This window comes from Lampetra fluviatilis, chromosome 40 (assembly GCF_964198595.1).
Source record: "Lampetra fluviatilis chromosome 40, kcLamFluv1.1, whole genome shotgun sequence".
Classification (NCBI taxonomy): domain Eukaryota; kingdom Metazoa; phylum Chordata; class Hyperoartia; order Petromyzontiformes; family Petromyzontidae; genus Lampetra; species Lampetra fluviatilis.
The window spans coordinates 451,768-468,412 of record NC_136314.1 but is presented as its reverse complement, the minus strand read 5'-3'; the positions used below and the strand labels follow the sequence as shown (position 1 = coordinate 468,412).

The following is a 16,645-nucleotide window of genomic DNA, read 5'->3' as shown; positions in this document are numbered from 1 at the left end:
GAGCACTCAATGGTCCATAACTATGAGTTCACAAACCTACTTGCAATACTGTTCTCCCGGCCACCTCGCACTCCATCAAGTTTGGAAGTTTACATAACTGTTGCCTCCAAAGTACTGCATTACAGGCATGCGCCACCATGGTCAGATTTAAATTTTGCCATCATAATCAGTGAAGATGTAAAATTCATGATAGAGGTTTTTGGGTTAGATCGTGTAAATATATAAATGTGTCGTTAAAACCCACCACCGCCCGACACAGCCAACTAGTAAAGGTTGTCACGTGAACAGAACATGCCAATTCGTCACTAGTACAGCACAGCGGTGTGTTGGAGAGCCAAGCCACAACATTTACAAACCGAGTACAAAGTTTCGCCAGTAATTACAACTAGCTTCATCAGGCGACAGCCAGATTTGTGGAGGTGTCTTACTGTTTAGTTCCTTATATAAAGACGTTGATGTTTTGTTTTTCCAAACATCTGCCTAGTTTATCAGTTACTCCCGCAATGTACGGTATTTTGATCGTTTTAATTACTTGGGCAGTTTCAATGCTCTTGTTATTTGGTTTTGGTATCCAATGCCCTGTTGATTTGTGCATCATTGTAACCGTTCGATAGATTCTCTAATTAGTCTTGGCCAGTAGTAGCTAGTTTAGCACAAAACTTCAACATTATCAAAATCAATTGAGTGTTCTTGTTGGCACGCGTGTTCTGCTACTGCTGACAGTTGCATTTGGGAGAATTTAATATTTCTCTAATGTTATTTTAGTCTCATGCAGATCATTTGTCCTGTTTGCCCAACATAACATTTACCACACGTGCAGTTAATCCTGTACACACCTTCTGTTGATAGCTTCGGTAATACATCTTTTGTACCAGATATTAGTTTCTGTATTTTATGTACCGTGCCAAATCTGACTGATGTTTTGTTTTTCCAAACATCTGGCTAGTTTATCAGTTACTCCCGCAATGTATGGTATTTTGATCGTTTTAATTACTTGGGCAGTTTCAATGCTCTTGTTATTTGGTTTTGGTATCCAATGCCCTGTTGATTTGTGCATCATTGTAACCGTTCGTTTGTAGCGCTTCTTTAACATTTTGATGATGTAAAATTGTATGGTGTGGTCACTGTGCAGAAATTACACGTGGACATTGATGCACAATAAAGTTTCATAGACGGATGCAAACTTTTTTCAACCCAAGAAGCCAGGTCACTGCCTCGTAGCCATTGACGAAGGGTAGAATGTTGAGAGTGAGGGTGCACATCCTGTGTGGCTCTGACGTTGGTTCTCTCTGATACAGAGGACTGGTACACTGGACCTCCTGAGGCGGTTGATGAGCAGGTGTCCGACGAAGACGAATCGTGCGACAGCGGATGGGGAGGCGAGACCACCATGCCGTACACTTTCCGTGATGAAGATGCAGACATCGATGAGTCCGGTGAGGGTTTGCGCAAAGTGTGTTGTGCGTCATTCGAATAGCCTACAGTGTGACTTTGGTCACATTTCAAGCTGTGTACCACAGTACATCACGGCCACCTTAATTATTCACCATCAGCATTTCAGATTTTCATTAGGCTACTACTGCAGCTGTCCACCGGCTCACCAACCTCAACATGAACATATAAACATTGCTGATCAACTCCCCACTATACCAAAGAAGGTTGTATTCAGGCATTAATCAATATTTTCTCCATTTATTATTTTTGCCTCCATCTCCTGTCCAATGTTCAGAAAACGGCTTCCATCATTGATATGAATAACTTTGTCAAAAGTGTCTCCTCCGACTGCCCTTCTAATATGTAATTTGGTCCTTCATAATTTTAGTGTACCTTTTGGCTTTGCTAATTATTTATATTCTTTATACAGAGCTGGGCACTGTCTCATGCTGTCTGACTTGAATTTGAAGATAACTACATTGACTTTTTCAGTTATTCCATGAGAATTCAATAAAATATGCCCTACGTTGATTTTTAAATGTTCTTATTTAAGGAAACCACAAACTTGCGTCAGGGAGAGCCTTTGACACACAGCTTGGGTATATATCTAAAGATTAGGAAGATGTTTTTTGCTAGCTGCGATACCAGTACATGAGGGATGGAGAAAGAACATTGTTTAAGAGCATCAGCTTTCAGATGTAATCAAAGTGCTGTCATTAACACATTCCTGCGGAGGGAGCTGGTAGGAACGTTGGGTTGCTTGGTCAATGGCCAGGGTCAATGGCGGCGTGGTGTATTCCGCAAATATGCCCGACTCTGAGGGCGGACACAAGCCGGCGTGAGTAGGTTAAACGTTGAGTTTTGTAAGGGAACCACGGGGTGACCAGCCCCTCCCCACCCAGCCCCTCTTCACCCTCCCCACCCAGCCCCTCCCCACCCAGCCCCTCCCTCCCCACCCAGCCCCTCCCTGCACGACGGACGGACACAATAATCCCCTGTGGGCTGGTGGAACCAGTGTGTTCCTACCAGTATAAACTGTATTACTGTCTTTTCCCCTACTTAGTCTCACTAGTTTTTTTTATTGTTATGTTGACCCAGGGAAACCTCAATGAGTCTCAAGACTTTCGAGAGGGTCCTGCCAATGTTGTCAAATGTAATCCCAATCGAGTAAAGTGTATATGATATTTGGCCGATACCAGTTACAATGTATGTTTTTTGTAGCTATGAGAGGAAACCAAAGAATCCGGAGGAAAACCGTGCAGAACAGGGGGAGAACGTACAAACTCCACACAAAAAGGCGCCCGAGTCGGGAATCCAACCCAGGAATTTCTTACTGTGAGGCATAAATGTGGTTGCCAAAAGATATATAACAAAGCTGTATGATGTAACACTTTAAAACATTAACAGCTTAAAAATTATTGCACCTCAGTATGCAAACTAAAGGTTTCAGTTAAGGGGTTTGTGTTTTGTTGAACGTGTTATGTCATAATGTACCAATACATGCACATTGTCTTTAAAGTCTTATATTTTTGCTCTAAAAACATTTAGATCACATGGGTATTAAAATTCCTGTGTTATCACAAAAAAATGCCGTGTTTAAAACATTTCATTTTTCAGGGAGTGATTGTGATAAAGATGATGATTTGGAGCAGAACCAGCTTCAGCGGGAGTTGGGCTGTCTGAAAACTCTGGTTCAGTCCATCCTCCCTGTGGCTGGCCCGTCCGTCAAGTCTCTCGTGCTGTCAAAGAGCAAGGCCGCCAACAACTCGCTGGTATGTGTCAATTACTGGTAGGAACCTCCTGGTTACACCAGCCCACAGGGGATTATTGTGTCCGTCGTGCAGGGAGGGGCTGGGTGGGGAGGGAGGGGCTGGGTGGGGAGGGGAGGGGCTGGGTGGGGAGGGTGGGGCTGGGAGGGGAGGGGAGGAATGTGTTTTATTCCTGTCCCGGGAATCCTCATTTGATTATTATTAAGACCAACCTTTGCCTCTGAAGTATTTAATTATATGCGAGTGGCAACGCCCAGCTTCATATATTTATGCATTTTGTTTCTCATTGTATAACTATGGATAGGATGTTGCCACTTAGTAATACGTAATGAGTGCAAATGTTGAAATGTGCAATCTCAAATGTGTTTTGTAGTTTAGGCAGACACAAATGCCTCAAAAGCCAAGGAGAAAACTGCTGGGTTGACATTTGCGGGCATGTTGATCGTTTTTATAGCTTACATGTGAAAGGGGGAAGATTAACTTCTACACCAAGCTAGACTACTATGGTGGGTCACACAGGCTTTCCTTTTTTGTTGGGACATGATGAAAATTGATGGTGCAGAACCAAGCCTTAAAGCCAGATGCACACTGGTGGGCACAGTTATGGTTCAGGATTTGCATGATAATGAGTGTGATACAATGTTTTGTTTTTCTTGTTGCAGGTTCAGCGAATTTTAAGCCTCTGCCCCAACCTGGAATATCTGGACCTGACGCAGACGAAGATATCGGATTCAGCATTTAAAAGGTTGTTAATTTGCAAAGCTTATTTTTGGAATTTCTACTGTCTGACTGTTAGTTGGAAAAACTATGTTCATTGACACAAGAGTTAAAACAGTAGGCAAATGTGATGATATAAGCCACACGAGAATGTCAACATCACCATCAACTCGATTGTATGGCAATAACTATAAAAACCCAAAAGGCATTTAATGTAACTGTTCACAATACGCTCACGAGACTCGGAATGTTGAAATCAACTTGTTTGCTCATCCATCAGAGGTTTTTGGGTTAGATCGCGTAAATATATAAATGTGTCATTAAAACCCGACACAGCCAACTAGTAAGGGTTATCACGTAAACAACATGACAATTCGTCACGAGTACAGCACACCGGTGTGTTTGAGAGCCAAGCCGCAACATTTACAAACCGAGTACGATGTTTCGCCAGTAATTACAACTAGCTTCATCAGGTGACAGCCAGATTTGTGGAGGAGTCTTACTGTTTTTTTCCTTATATAGAGGCTTAGATGTGTTGACCATGCTTCTGCGCTCTTGCACAATGTGGGGGGGGGGGATTACTGAGGCAACGTACATTATGCTTGTGCATTATGTGAGCCCTTTGAACTTGTCCTTCCTGTCTATGGTTTTGGTATTCAATGCGCTGTTGATTTGTGCATCATTATGGGAACCTCATTTGCCAGTAAAAAATATGATAATTGGTTCTTTACCCTTCTATCTGGCAACAAAACTGACAACTTTTTTACAAGGAGTCATGTTTGCATAGACCGCAATACCTGCAGTCATAATACAAACAAAAGAACATAACTCTGATAATGTGCACTGTCCTTAAAGTTGATTGATCCACACCCGAGACAGCTTTCCTTAGAGCCTAGTCTCATATGGGTTGGACCAGATGACGCCAAAAGGCGCACAACTCAAAGACAATGCACCATCAGAGTATGAGAGCTCGGGGCAAGCATCTACACTATGGGAACCTCATTTGCCAGTAAAAAATATGATAATTGGTTCTTTACCCTTCTATCTGGCAACAAAACTGACAACTTTTTTACAAGGAGTCATGTTTGCATAGACCGCAATACCTGCAGTCATAATACAAACAAAAGAACATAACTCTGATAATGTGCACTGTCCTTAAAGTTGATTGATCCACACCCAAGACAGCTTTCCTTAGAGCCTAGTCTCATATGGGTTGGAACAGATGACGCCAAAAGGCGCACAACTCAAAGACAATGCACCATCAGAGTATGAGAGCTCGGGGCAAGCATCTACACTATGGGAACCTCATTTGCCAGTAAAAAATATGATAATTGGTTCTTTACCCTTCTATCTGGCAACAAAACTGACAACTTTTTACAAGGAGTCATGTTTGCATAGACCGCAATACCTGCAGTCATAATACAAACAAAAGAACATAACTCTGATAATGTGCACTGTCCTTAAAGTTGATTGATCCACACCCAAGACAGCTTTCCTTAGAGCCTAGTCTCATATGGGTTGGACCAGATGACGCCAAAAGGCGCACAACTCAAAGACAATGCACCATCAGAGTATGAGAGCTCGGGGCAAGCATCTACGCTATGGGAACCTCATTTGCCAGTAAAAAATATGATAATTGGTTCTTTACCCTTCTATCTGGCAACAAAACTGACAACTTTTTACAAGGAGTCATGTTTGCATAGACCGCAATACCTGCAGTTCATTTGCAGCGCTTCTTTAACATGTTGAATATCACTTCTCAGACTGTCACCATCAGACACTTTCTTAGCTCGATGAATGAGCGTCTTTATAAGAGCAGATTTCTGGGCGGGGTGATGGTGTGACTGCATTTAGATAGGCGTTAGTATGCGTTTTCTTTCGGTAAACACTCTGTTTTTTTACCATTTCTTCCCCGTCCGAGCAGAATATCCAGAAATGGTAGAGTTCTGTCAGCTTCCACTTCCATGGTGAACTGGATGGATGGGTTTTGCGAGTTGAGATGATTTAGAAATGCGTTCAGTGTATCTTTGCCGTGTGGCCAGACCACCAATGTGTCATCCACATATCTCCAAGCAGATGGTTTTAGTGTGCTTGAAAGCTATTGCTTTTGTGTAAAAATCTTCCATGTACAAATTCGCTATCACAGGAGACAAAGGAGAGCCCATTGCTGCATCTTCCTTTTGTTTATAGAAGTCACCTTGCCACAAGAAGTAGGTGTTCTTTCGACAGTGTTCAGCTCGTCTTGGGATGTCTTTGGCTTAACCTGTGTTCGTTACCAGAGTGTCGAGTAATTTAATTGACTCGTTGACCGGAACATCAAAACTTACGAGAACATCATTAGGGTTAAGCTTAATATCTTTAATTTTTTACGAGATGTTCAGAGTTTTTGATGAAGAGGTCCTACCGATGTAGGGCTGTATTTGTTTAGTTACGTATTGTGCTAATTTGTACGTGGCAGAGCCTATTGTACTATGGGTCTTAATGGGACATCAGGTTTGTGATTTTTTTGTAGCCCATAAAGTCTTGGTGGTTTTGATGCCCTTGGTTTGATCAGGTATTGCTCTTCCTTGGGGAATTGATGACTTGGCAATGATTGCCGTTGTTTTACGTTCCAAGGTGCGGTTTGGGTCTCGTTTAATTTTAAGGTAGGTACCTTCATCGAGTAAATCTTTGATTTTATTATCCTAGTCCTCAAAGGGCATCACAACAGTCGATCGGCCCTTATTGTGCAAGAGCGCAGAAGGGTAGTCAACACATCTACGCCTCTAAGGAACGAAACAGTAAGACTCCTCCACAAATCTGGCTGTCAGCTGATGAAGCTAGTTGTAATTACTGGCGAAACGTCGTACTCAGTTTGTAAATGTTGCGGCTTGGCTCTCCAACACACCGGTGTACTGTACTAGTGACGAATTGGCATGTTCTGTTTACGTGACAACCCTTACTAGTTGGTGGTGGCGGGTTTTAACGATCTAACCCAAAAACCTCTATTATGGATATTGGTTACGAAAGCCTACGTGTTAAATTGTTTTCTTGTTATCAAATGCTATTGAATGGATAACAATAGGTTACAAGGCCTAGTGGTTGATGAATATTTTTTAAATAATAGGTGAAAGTCACTTGCCAATATTTTAGTTCCATTGTATAACACTGCAATTGTGTTGTATCTCTACCTTGGTGTCTCGTTAAAAGAAAAGCTAACATTACATTTTCTCAGTGCAGTTTTATTACGGATGGATCCGTGGTGCAGTGGTTTAGACGTATTGGCCAACAAATATGATGACCTTAGATCAATTCCTGGCCACGGTTAGCTTCAGTGGGGAGTGATATCTAAACCAGTCCTGGACACTCCCTTCTCCATTCCATGCACATCAGTGTAATGAAGCATGGTCATGCAATCCACATGGCTGACGAGGTGTGGGAAGGCCTTCATCCAGCAGTGGATTGACAAAGGGGGGCAACAATCGATTTAATGAAATGTTTTGTTGGATTCTACCAGCAGTCTGACCGCTGGTGCCAAACTGAAGCACCTGAAACACCTGGACCTGTCGGGCTGCGACATGATAACGGATGTGGCCCTGCACCGCATCTCGATGGCCATGGGCACCCTGAGTCCCTCCAAGCCGCTCGGCAGCGACCCTGGGCCCCGCAAGGTCATGGTGGAGCTGGAGGAGGTCAACAACAGCTGCCCTCTCCCACCCAACAACGACGGGGAGAAGGACATCAACTGCACGTCCTTCACCAGCCAAAGCTCCACCTTACCACTGTGGGCATTGACGGCCGTCAATCTACTGGACATTGAGGAGATGGCCATGGGGATGAAGGGCATGCCACTCGGATGCGTGCAGCTGTGCACTTTGTGTGACCAAAGGACAGAGCAGTGCCCGCTGAGGCCTGCTGGACAATCTTCGGGACATTGTGGTCACGTGACGTGCAAAGCCTCAAAAATCTGCCGCTCCGCAACAGTGGTGCAGTCCCTCGCAGACCTTGTGCTGAAAGCCACCTCGGGGGAAACTAAGGACATTTTCACGAGTGACGCCGAGACATCTGGCAGGGTTCTCGCGTTCCTGAGCTTGTCTGGATGTCGCCGCGTAACGGATGAAGGGCTAAGGTGCGTACCATTTATGGATGCAATGCATCCCCCACTCGTGAGCGGCGATTCGATTGGCACAATTTAGGGTCACGATTTAATTCCTGATTTAAATTTTGGCTTGTATTTATGGTCTCGTTTGTATTGATATAGTTTTCCCCATCATAATAGACTCCGTACAATGTACTTGCTTAATTGGTTACCCATGTGTATGGTTACAAAAAACGGTTGGGTATATCTTTTAAGTGTAGTCTTGTTTGAGATGCAGCTTTTTCTCCATTCGCCTAAATGACGTTTGCATATAATTCACATGTAATTTGAGGTTTCGCAATGGTTAGCGTACTGCACTATTTACCCATTCCTGAATTTGATGCCTGGTCACAGCTCAACATCGGTGATTAATGTTATCTGAACTGGTTCTGGATGACTCCCTTTTAAAAAAAATCTACTTTGAACTGACCAGTGTGGTTAAGTTTGGTCAAACAACCAACATGGCATATTCATGCATGTATCGTGAACATATGAATCGGATTGTAATGCGAACCGATTCAAGCATTGCTTTAAAAGCGTTTCTCATTCATGTTTGTGTGCACCTCTGTATGGGGACAATAACCAGACACGTTTAATTCCCAGTGTGACCAGCATCAAACCCTCTAACCTTCACCAGGAGTATGGCCTCAGAAATGCCCAGATACCCTCAGAAAAATATTTTAAAGGTTCTGCTGCTGTCAAAGAGGAGCTTACCACACTTTGTGCTAAGCCACCAAACCTGTAAAAACCAGTCCGAAGGAAAAACATTTTTTTCATTGGTGAAGCGATGCATACACACGGTCTCGTCTCTTCGCTCTTGGCAATCGTCGTGTTTGCCGTTGCCCGGTACCTACAAAGCGGTGTGCATGCCCCGCAGGTCGCTGGCGATGCGTGGGGGACTGCCGTTGTTGGAGCACCTGGACCTATCTGGGTGCCGCCACCTGACAGGCGCTGGGCTGCAGGATCTCGTATCCATGTGTCCCATGCTTAATGATGAGCACTTCTTCTACTGTGACTTCATCACAGGTGAGGGTTATACTGGTAGGAACCTCCTGCTTACACCAGCCCACAGGGGATTATTGTGTCCGTCGTGCAGGGAGGGGCTGGGTGGGGAGGGGCTGGGTGGGGCGAGGGAGGGTGGGGAGGGGGTGGGAGGGGTGGGGCTGGGTGGGGAGGGGCTGGTCACCCCGTGGTGCCCTTATAAAACTCAACATTGAACCTACTCACGCCAGCTTGTGCCCACCCTCAGTCGGGCATATTTGCGGAATACACCACGCTGCCGTTGACCCTGGCCATTGACCGAGCAACCCAACGTTCCTACCAGCTCCCTCCGCAGGAATGTGTTAAGTTTGCATACCCATGTCGTGCAGAGAGAGGGGGGGGGAGGGTGGGCAGGGCAGGCAGCATTAGCTCTAACCCCAGTTTGAGATGGAGAACAGGAAAATTGGCAATGTGTTTACAAATTAGTGCAGTATTATCTTTTGTTTAAATAAAGAGGCTTTTTGTAGTCATCAGAAGGGAGATCTGCTGACTGGCCTTCAGGAAACAGTTAAGTATGTCGCTAATCGTATATATGCTTTATATACTTTAAAAGATGAGCAAACTTTGAGTGACATCAATTATTATGTTTTACCACAAGTATGTGTGGTTAATGCAGGCGGTGATGCCTTCTAAAAGGTGTCTGTGGAGTTTGAACATCTTTGCACCTGTATTTTTGCCAGATAGGGTAAAGCCGTTTTAAATTATATTCTTAATACTGCCGAAAAAAGGGTCCCATAGATATAGTTAACGGGTGTTGTGCACTCCACCTCTCCATTCACAACACCTTTCCACATGAGTAAAACATGCACCCCACCTTGTAAAGATGCATTGCAGATCAAAGTTATAATCAACATTGCAAAATAATAGGATTAACATAGGAACTCGTGAAAAAAAACAGCCTTTTCATAATCGTTCACCTTAATCATTGGGCTTCCTTTAGCAATGCTTACTGTTGCATAGCATTGCACTGATGCAATGGTTGGGGCATTTCCCAGCTGAGTGCATCTGTGAAATGCAAACTCCACAGATGCTGGGAAATGGCACCAACTTGGCAGCGTCTGTGGTCAAGCTCAAAGGAAGACCGAGAGCTGTTTGGTTTTCAACTTAGCAGCAATGTGGAGCATTCCCAACTTGCGTAACGCTTAATAATGTAATAATATAAGCTAGTGCGGTTGATGTAAAACATCTGTACTCCAGAGTATGACTTGCATTTATTTGAACAGGTCTGCAGTGACCTCATACGTGCTTGTATAGTGTTTAAACGTACGAGTGTTTTGAAACTGGGGTTTTGTTCTGCAATTCTGTTGGTGTGGTGCTTTTGTTGACCCCTTTAGTCTATAAAGGATTTCACTAAACTTATGTTTTATTTCAGGGTTGTGCAGAAACAAATTGCGTTGGCAGCGCTGGAAGTGCTCAAGTCAATAATGACAAGCTTTGTCGATACTTTTAAACGCGACTGCATTATTACCGTGCTATGAAAACTATCTCAATAATATGTATGGTTCTTTCGGTAAAATCACGTAGAAGGGAAATAATAAAATAATATTGATATAAAACAAAAATTCTCACGTTTCGACTGCAACACAAGCAATCATTATCAGGTGTGAAATCCACAGCAAGAGAATTTTCTTGCCGTGACTTTACCGAAAGAACCAAGAATATGAATCCCTGCAGTCACGAAAGCTTTAAATCATCAGGTGTGAAATCTACAGCAAAATATTTTTTCTTGCCGTGACTTTACCGAAAGAACCAAGAATATAAATCCCTGCAGTCACGAAAGCTTTAAATCAAAATATCTCAATAATATTCGCCTGGAGACATGCGCGTGGACACACATTCTCTCGTGAATTTTGGGAGGGGTTTTTCTTTCTTTCTAATGTTCTTTGTTTTCTAGGCCCGCGAGCAGAGACAGCCAACGGATGTCAGAACCTGCAGTGCAGCACTCGCTCGTGCTGCCGCTCCGGGGAGTAGTCTCCCCCCCGCCCCGCCATCTCTCGTACTTGGCAACTCCCTCCTGCTGCATTCCCCCACCCCCCTGGCTGTATCCTTTAAAGGCTCATTTTGGCTTTCTGCACTTTAACGCATTTTGTTGTTTTGGTTGTAGACAAACCACCGTCATCGCAAGAGCTCCGTTGATACTGTACAGTCGGGAGAGAAAGATGTCTTGTGGAAGCGTCGATACTGTAAAATGTAATTCTGTTTTCTTTATTAGCTGGTTTGAAATTTTAATTAAAACACCCCATGTGGGTTTGATCCAAAGGGACATGCACCTCTAAAGAAAGCAAATATTTAGCTAGTCAAATTTAATTGCAACCAAGTGTTTTGTCAATCTTCACATGGATGCATTCAGATTTTCTGTATTGTTATTCTTTACTATGATGAATGTTGCTTAAACAAGACAAAATCCAAAGGGATGGGACGCTTGTTCATTTGGCCATCTTTTCACTATAAAACCCTTCATTCACTATACAAACTCTTGTTCTGCATTTTTTTTATTAGTTAATTGTATTGCTACATGAGAATGCATAATTTGAATGTAGAATCAATGCTGCATTTACCTTCAAATTAAAACATTGCTTTGTAGATAATTTGCTGTGCAACTGTCATTGCTTATGGCATCCAGTAAATAAAGTTCAATGTAATAAAGGCTGAACGTTGTGCAATACATTTTTTATTAAACTTTTTCACAATATATTGAACAAAAACCCACATACACCATCACATCTTTTCAGCAATTGTGGAAATGAATTCGGTGTACAAGGGCCTGTACAGCTGATAATTTCACATTCGTCTCCTCAAATGTTTAACCTGTGATGAAATGAGGGGGGGGGGAATTATCTTTACACTGCCTATGGCATCTGGGACAAACAGGTGGGGAAGAAGAGGCCTTCTGCATCACCACTCCAGACCCTTGGAGTGCTTGCTGGCAATGCCTTTACACTTGCCCTTTTTGCGAAGCCTCTTTTCCCTGATGCGCTTACACTGGCGTGGGTTCATCCACTTGGGGTATTGTCCATGCTCGTTTAGGTAGGACTTGTTCTTCTTGTCGTCCAAATCCATACTTTGGTTCTCTTCAGCTGCAAACACAATGTTAACATTGTTAAGTTGCTCAATGTGTATTATCAAGCAGTTTGTCGATTTGTTTGGAAAAAACTAAAGTTTTGTTTTGGCAATGTGTTAACCTCGCACGGCTCCAGTGAAGGCAATCTGACCTTGCATGTTCTAGAATTTCTAATTTAAAAACGATGTACAGCCATATTCACATCTTGATAACTGCCATATGATGACTTGGAAATTTGCCCATTGTTGGTTATGTAGACATTTAATATCCCCCCTCCCCAAAACGTACAACTTTGAACATGCATAGTCACTGGGTTGAGTTTTAGGATATTTTACACAACACATTAACCTCAGTGTTAGTATGGTTTTCCTCATTCAGAGTAGAAATCAATACTGTTGCATTGTATGCAACACTAGATTTGGCCACATACCTACTCTAATCACCCAGGAATGTCTGTCCTTAATGCTTGTGACGTCACTCCACATCAACCAGCCCCCCTCATTAATAACATTAATAATCATGAGCAGGTTACATCCTCCAAATTCATAATAATTAGCGGCTGACGTCACTCCACATGGGGGGCCAAGGCACCTCAGCGTCAACTTACAACCCTCACTACAAAGGCAGAACCCTCACGTCACGCGATCTCCGTAAAGCTATTGAGACATTGAAGTAAAAAGGACGTTATGATGAACAAGGGATTATAACCTTTAAATAAAAAGTCTGTCACCGTGGCCTTACAAATTGTATACGAATGGATGCAATTAATATCACATCAGGGTCTGAATTTCGCTTTCAAGTTTCAGATTTACTGCAATACACCCATCCTTGGACGGGCAAAAGGCTAGTAATAAAAGTACAATCATGTACTGATCAATACTGCATATTTACAGGACTTTAGACGAGCTTTTAGTGAACGTCACATGCCTTATTGCATAAAATGTGTCCATAACACCACAGAGCTTTAAGTTAGTGCCATGTGGTTTCACTTGGGTGTTTGTGTGTTGCGAGTTAGACCCAAACTAAGCATTGGGGACATTGGCCAATTCCAGTTATTGGCACGATTGGAAAATGTAAACCCACACAAGGCAAAGAGTTATTCAGGATATCAAGAATACATTTCTGTATTCGCAGATGGCCACCTCCAGTATCACAAAGGCATATTAATTAAATTGCCAAGTCTCGGGACATTTACATTTGATGAAGAAAGTTGGAGTTCCCAAAAGGTGAACTTTTAATAACGCAGATGGGATTATGAACACGTGCTGTCTACTACCTATATCACACCCCAGCAGGTTTAGAACGTTCACATCTGCATATTCTACCAAGTACTGCCTTCAAAGCACGTGATGGATTTGAGGCATGCACAAGGACACCCAAGCAGATTGTAGAATGGTTATAAAATATTGTAACCTGGCCCAAATATCCTTGTTATCTTTTTTACATGGTATGCCTGAATACACAAATTAAACTAGCCATATAATAATTCAACCCCTCCCAAAGCTATTTGGTCAATGTTGGGTACTTATTTCAGGGACTTATTGTCCAGTTTTTACCCATCTTATTTGTATTTTCTATTTGTCCGTTCTATTATCCTAAATACAGCAGCATTATCAGTTGTAACAATTTCTTCACAATGGTTTGCCATGGAATTAGTCGTTATTCAATTGAGTACCAAATTTTGTTAAATGTCACGGTCTAGCACCCCCCAGTGGCTGCGGGTCATGCGAACTAAATTGCGAAATGTGATGGACGTGTGCATTGTTCTAACTGAACCCACGAACCCCGGCAACAAGTGGCTTCCTCACCATTGTCCCCCTTCATCTCCACGTCTGCCTTTGTGGTCGTCGATGTGGTGGTCGTGGCCGCCCTCTTGAGCTTCTCCATTGGCACCATCGTCACCACGTCCTTCACCTCATCCATGCGAGTGTCGCCGCTAGCGTCCGTGCCCAGGATCGCCTTGAGCCGCGCCATCTCCTTGGGAGCGTTCTTCTTGCGTTTTTCGGCACGCATCTTGCGCCTCCACTTGCTGCGGATGCTCTTGGCCATGGTGTGCGGGCCTTGATGATGGGGGATGGGGAATAAAATAGTTATTTTTACACACTTTTAACTCAGTCGGCGAGGCCCAGGCTGGAAGGCTTAAAACACCGACAATCTAGTAGACCCAAGTCTTCAACATGGATGAATCAACGAGTTAAGTTCACGGGAACAGTAACCATGGTCGTAGCAATGTAAAAGTGATAAGCTGAATAGTACGTAATCCTTAAATGCTTGTGATTAACGCCTTTATCCAGCAGTGGATTATAACTGACGTGATAATAAAATGTCATCGACAATATAACAATTTGGCCAGTAGATGCGGTGGTGAAGAGGTAAGTAATTATCCGTCGATTTATAGGTTCAATTTTTTTTTCCTATGCGTACGTAACATTGTCAGTAGACCCCCCATACGCAAGCGTACGCATTTGGGTTAACCGCCCCTCCCCCCCCTCCATGCGTACGTACTAAATGGATGGCCCCCTATTTTATTTACCAGGTATAGCCTACTAAGCTATTAACTCTTTTTCAGAAGCGACCTGGCCACAAATGATAGCTCTACGAAGTGGCTTATGTGGACATTTATGGCAACCAAAATGAAGATACACACAGATAGGTACGTGGTTTGAAACAGCTCGTGACTTAATATTTGGTGATCACCTCTGTGTGACCCAACAGTTACATGTGACAGGCATGTAACGATGGATTATATTCATTTTCCACCATCGATTCTTCCGAACGAAATGCGTACGATAATTTTTTGTTAACGACGTGTGCAAAAGATAGCACGTATCGTGCCGACAACGCAAGATAACTGTATGTACATTACGTCGAACTTCTTTCGCACAGCACGTAGCCAAGGAGGTGCGAAACTAGAGAAACTTGAGACGGTGAAAATTAAGACAACTGATTCCCGAATCAAATGGCAAACTCGAATCACTGGTTGACTCGATCGTTGCACGCCTATACTTCATACCTGTAAACCCATACGGTTTACGCCGTATTCTTGTACAGGGAAATTAAGTTTTCAGGTCCATACAGCGTACAGCCGTTTCAACACGAGCCAAACACGTTCCTCCTTCGGAGTGGGCAGGTAGGAACTTGGTTGGACAGCGCATTCGTGCACGACAGAGAAATAATCCCTGGTGGGCCAGTGTGGAACCTGTTGGTCCTGCCTGTAAAATGTGTCTATTTGTGTTTCTCCCTTGTGGTGATAGGACTTTGTAGAATGAACGTTGAGATTTAAACTGGCACGGGGTGACCAATACCGGTCTGAATTGGTCCTCTAATAAGGTAGGCACTGATAAGGGATTGACAGGTATGATACTTGTGGGTCACAATGTACAGGAACATCTCTTTGTGTTAATCCACTGCTGGATGCGGGCCTCGCCGTAAGGGTGGTGGGGGTTATTTGATTAAATACTTCATCACGCCGGCCACCGTGTCGAAAGGCGTGGGAGCATAGAAACACCGCACACAATGGACCTGTTTCCGCTTGCCCTATTCCCCACAACGTAAACCCGCACTCTCGGCATATGCTTGGCGTTCGCACGTGCAAGCACTATCCAGGCTGAAGAAGTTTGCTTCGTTTCCGAGATCTTGGCGCATGCCGCGTTCATTGTGTCAGACCGGTATTTAACCTTGACTGATTATGTCTGGATTCTAATTACACAGAGATTCGTACAGCCATCGAGATACATTAAAGTCGAGCGACACGAGTGTGCGATTGTCGTCGTGAAATCTAACAATATGGACCGTATAGTAACCCACTGTACTGTACACGGTGGTCTGTGTCTTGTGACTCCCCCCCCCCCCCCCAATAAATTGACGGCAAACGTATTTTGTTCCTTAGATCTCCATATCTGTTTTAAATAAACCTTACTTTAAAAAAAAATGATTTAGATAATTAAATGGGGGTCACAAGACATCTGGACCGCCGAGCAGTGTGCGCTTCTTCTACAGAGGAAAACCAAAACTACATGAATTATATTTCGATTTAAAGCTTTCGTGACTGCAGGGATTCATCTTCTTGGTTCTTTCGGTAAAGTCACGTGACTTTACCGAAAGAACCAAGTACATGAATTATCTCTAAGTAGACAAAACACACCCCTGAACATATCGCCATACGCGAGAATAAAACAGTTCAGTAACCAACAATCATATATATGTTTAAAATATTTAGTAACTTTGCCAAATAAAGGCCAGGCCCAAACCCATCCTGAACGTCGCCTAGCACGGGTTGTACCAGCCAAAAGCCACTCGACCGCTCAACGCCACGGCGAACAAACCCGAGAGCTCGACGCATTCTGTGCGCACACATACGTGCAAGGAGCAGTGGAGATGGTTTATCCCGAGATGTCTCTGATCTCTGAGCTGTTGATGTGAGCGGCGGGTCGCGCCTTGAACGCGACGAGAGGAGACGGAGAAAGATCCACGTGCTGGTGACGTCACCGGAAGCGCCGTCGTCGT

General features: G+C 43.6%; 2 protein-coding genes across 4 annotated transcripts in view; one reads left to right on the top strand and one right to left on the bottom strand.

The window, feature by feature from the left end:
* Positions 1 to 11,731, top strand: part of FBXL5 (F-box and leucine rich repeat protein 5) — a 24,162-nt gene extending 12,431 nt beyond the window's left edge. Inside the window, exons 6-12 of one of the 3 annotated variants that reach the window (XM_078874831.1) lie at positions 1,299 to 1,436; positions 2,656 to 2,769; positions 3,052 to 3,206; positions 3,866 to 3,948; positions 7,420 to 8,028; positions 8,915 to 9,063; positions 10,973 to 11,731. In XM_078874831.1, coding sequence (XP_078730957.1) covers positions 1,299 to 1,436; positions 2,656 to 2,769; positions 3,052 to 3,206; positions 3,866 to 3,948; positions 7,420 to 8,028; positions 8,915 to 9,063; positions 10,973 to 11,049 — 1,325 coding nt within the window. In that variant the 3' untranslated portion in view covers positions 11,050 to 11,731. Of the gene's footprint in view, positions 1 to 1,298; positions 1,437 to 2,655; positions 2,770 to 3,051; positions 3,207 to 3,865; positions 3,949 to 7,416; positions 8,029 to 8,914; positions 9,064 to 10,972 lie in introns of all 3 variants that reach the window. The other 2 variants (XM_078874830.1, XM_078874832.1) reach the window with 2 other exon arrangements.
* Positions 11,730 to 16,645, bottom strand: LOC144946104 (protein LLP homolog). The gene is made up of 3 exons (XM_078874833.1): positions 16,499 to 16,645; positions 13,948 to 14,199; positions 11,730 to 12,155 (listed from the first exon to the last, which is right to left on the bottom strand). The coding sequence occupies exons 2-3, from the start codon at positions 14,186 to 14,188 to the stop codon at positions 11,974 to 11,976; spliced, it is 423 nt and encodes a 140-aa protein (XP_078730959.1). The 5' UTR covers positions 14,189 to 14,199; positions 16,499 to 16,645; the 3' UTR covers positions 11,730 to 11,973.

Excerpts from the sequence above, each read along its gene's own strand:
- LOC144946104 (XM_078874833.1), bottom strand. The coding sequence starts at position 14,188 with ATGGCCAAGAGCATCCGCAGCAAGTGGAGGCGCAAGATGCGTGCCGAA. Across the intron at positions 12,156-13,947 it reads GGAGATGAAGGGGGACAATG|CTGAAGAGAACCAAAGTATG; the intron begins GTGAGGAAGCCA and ends TTGTGTTTGCAG.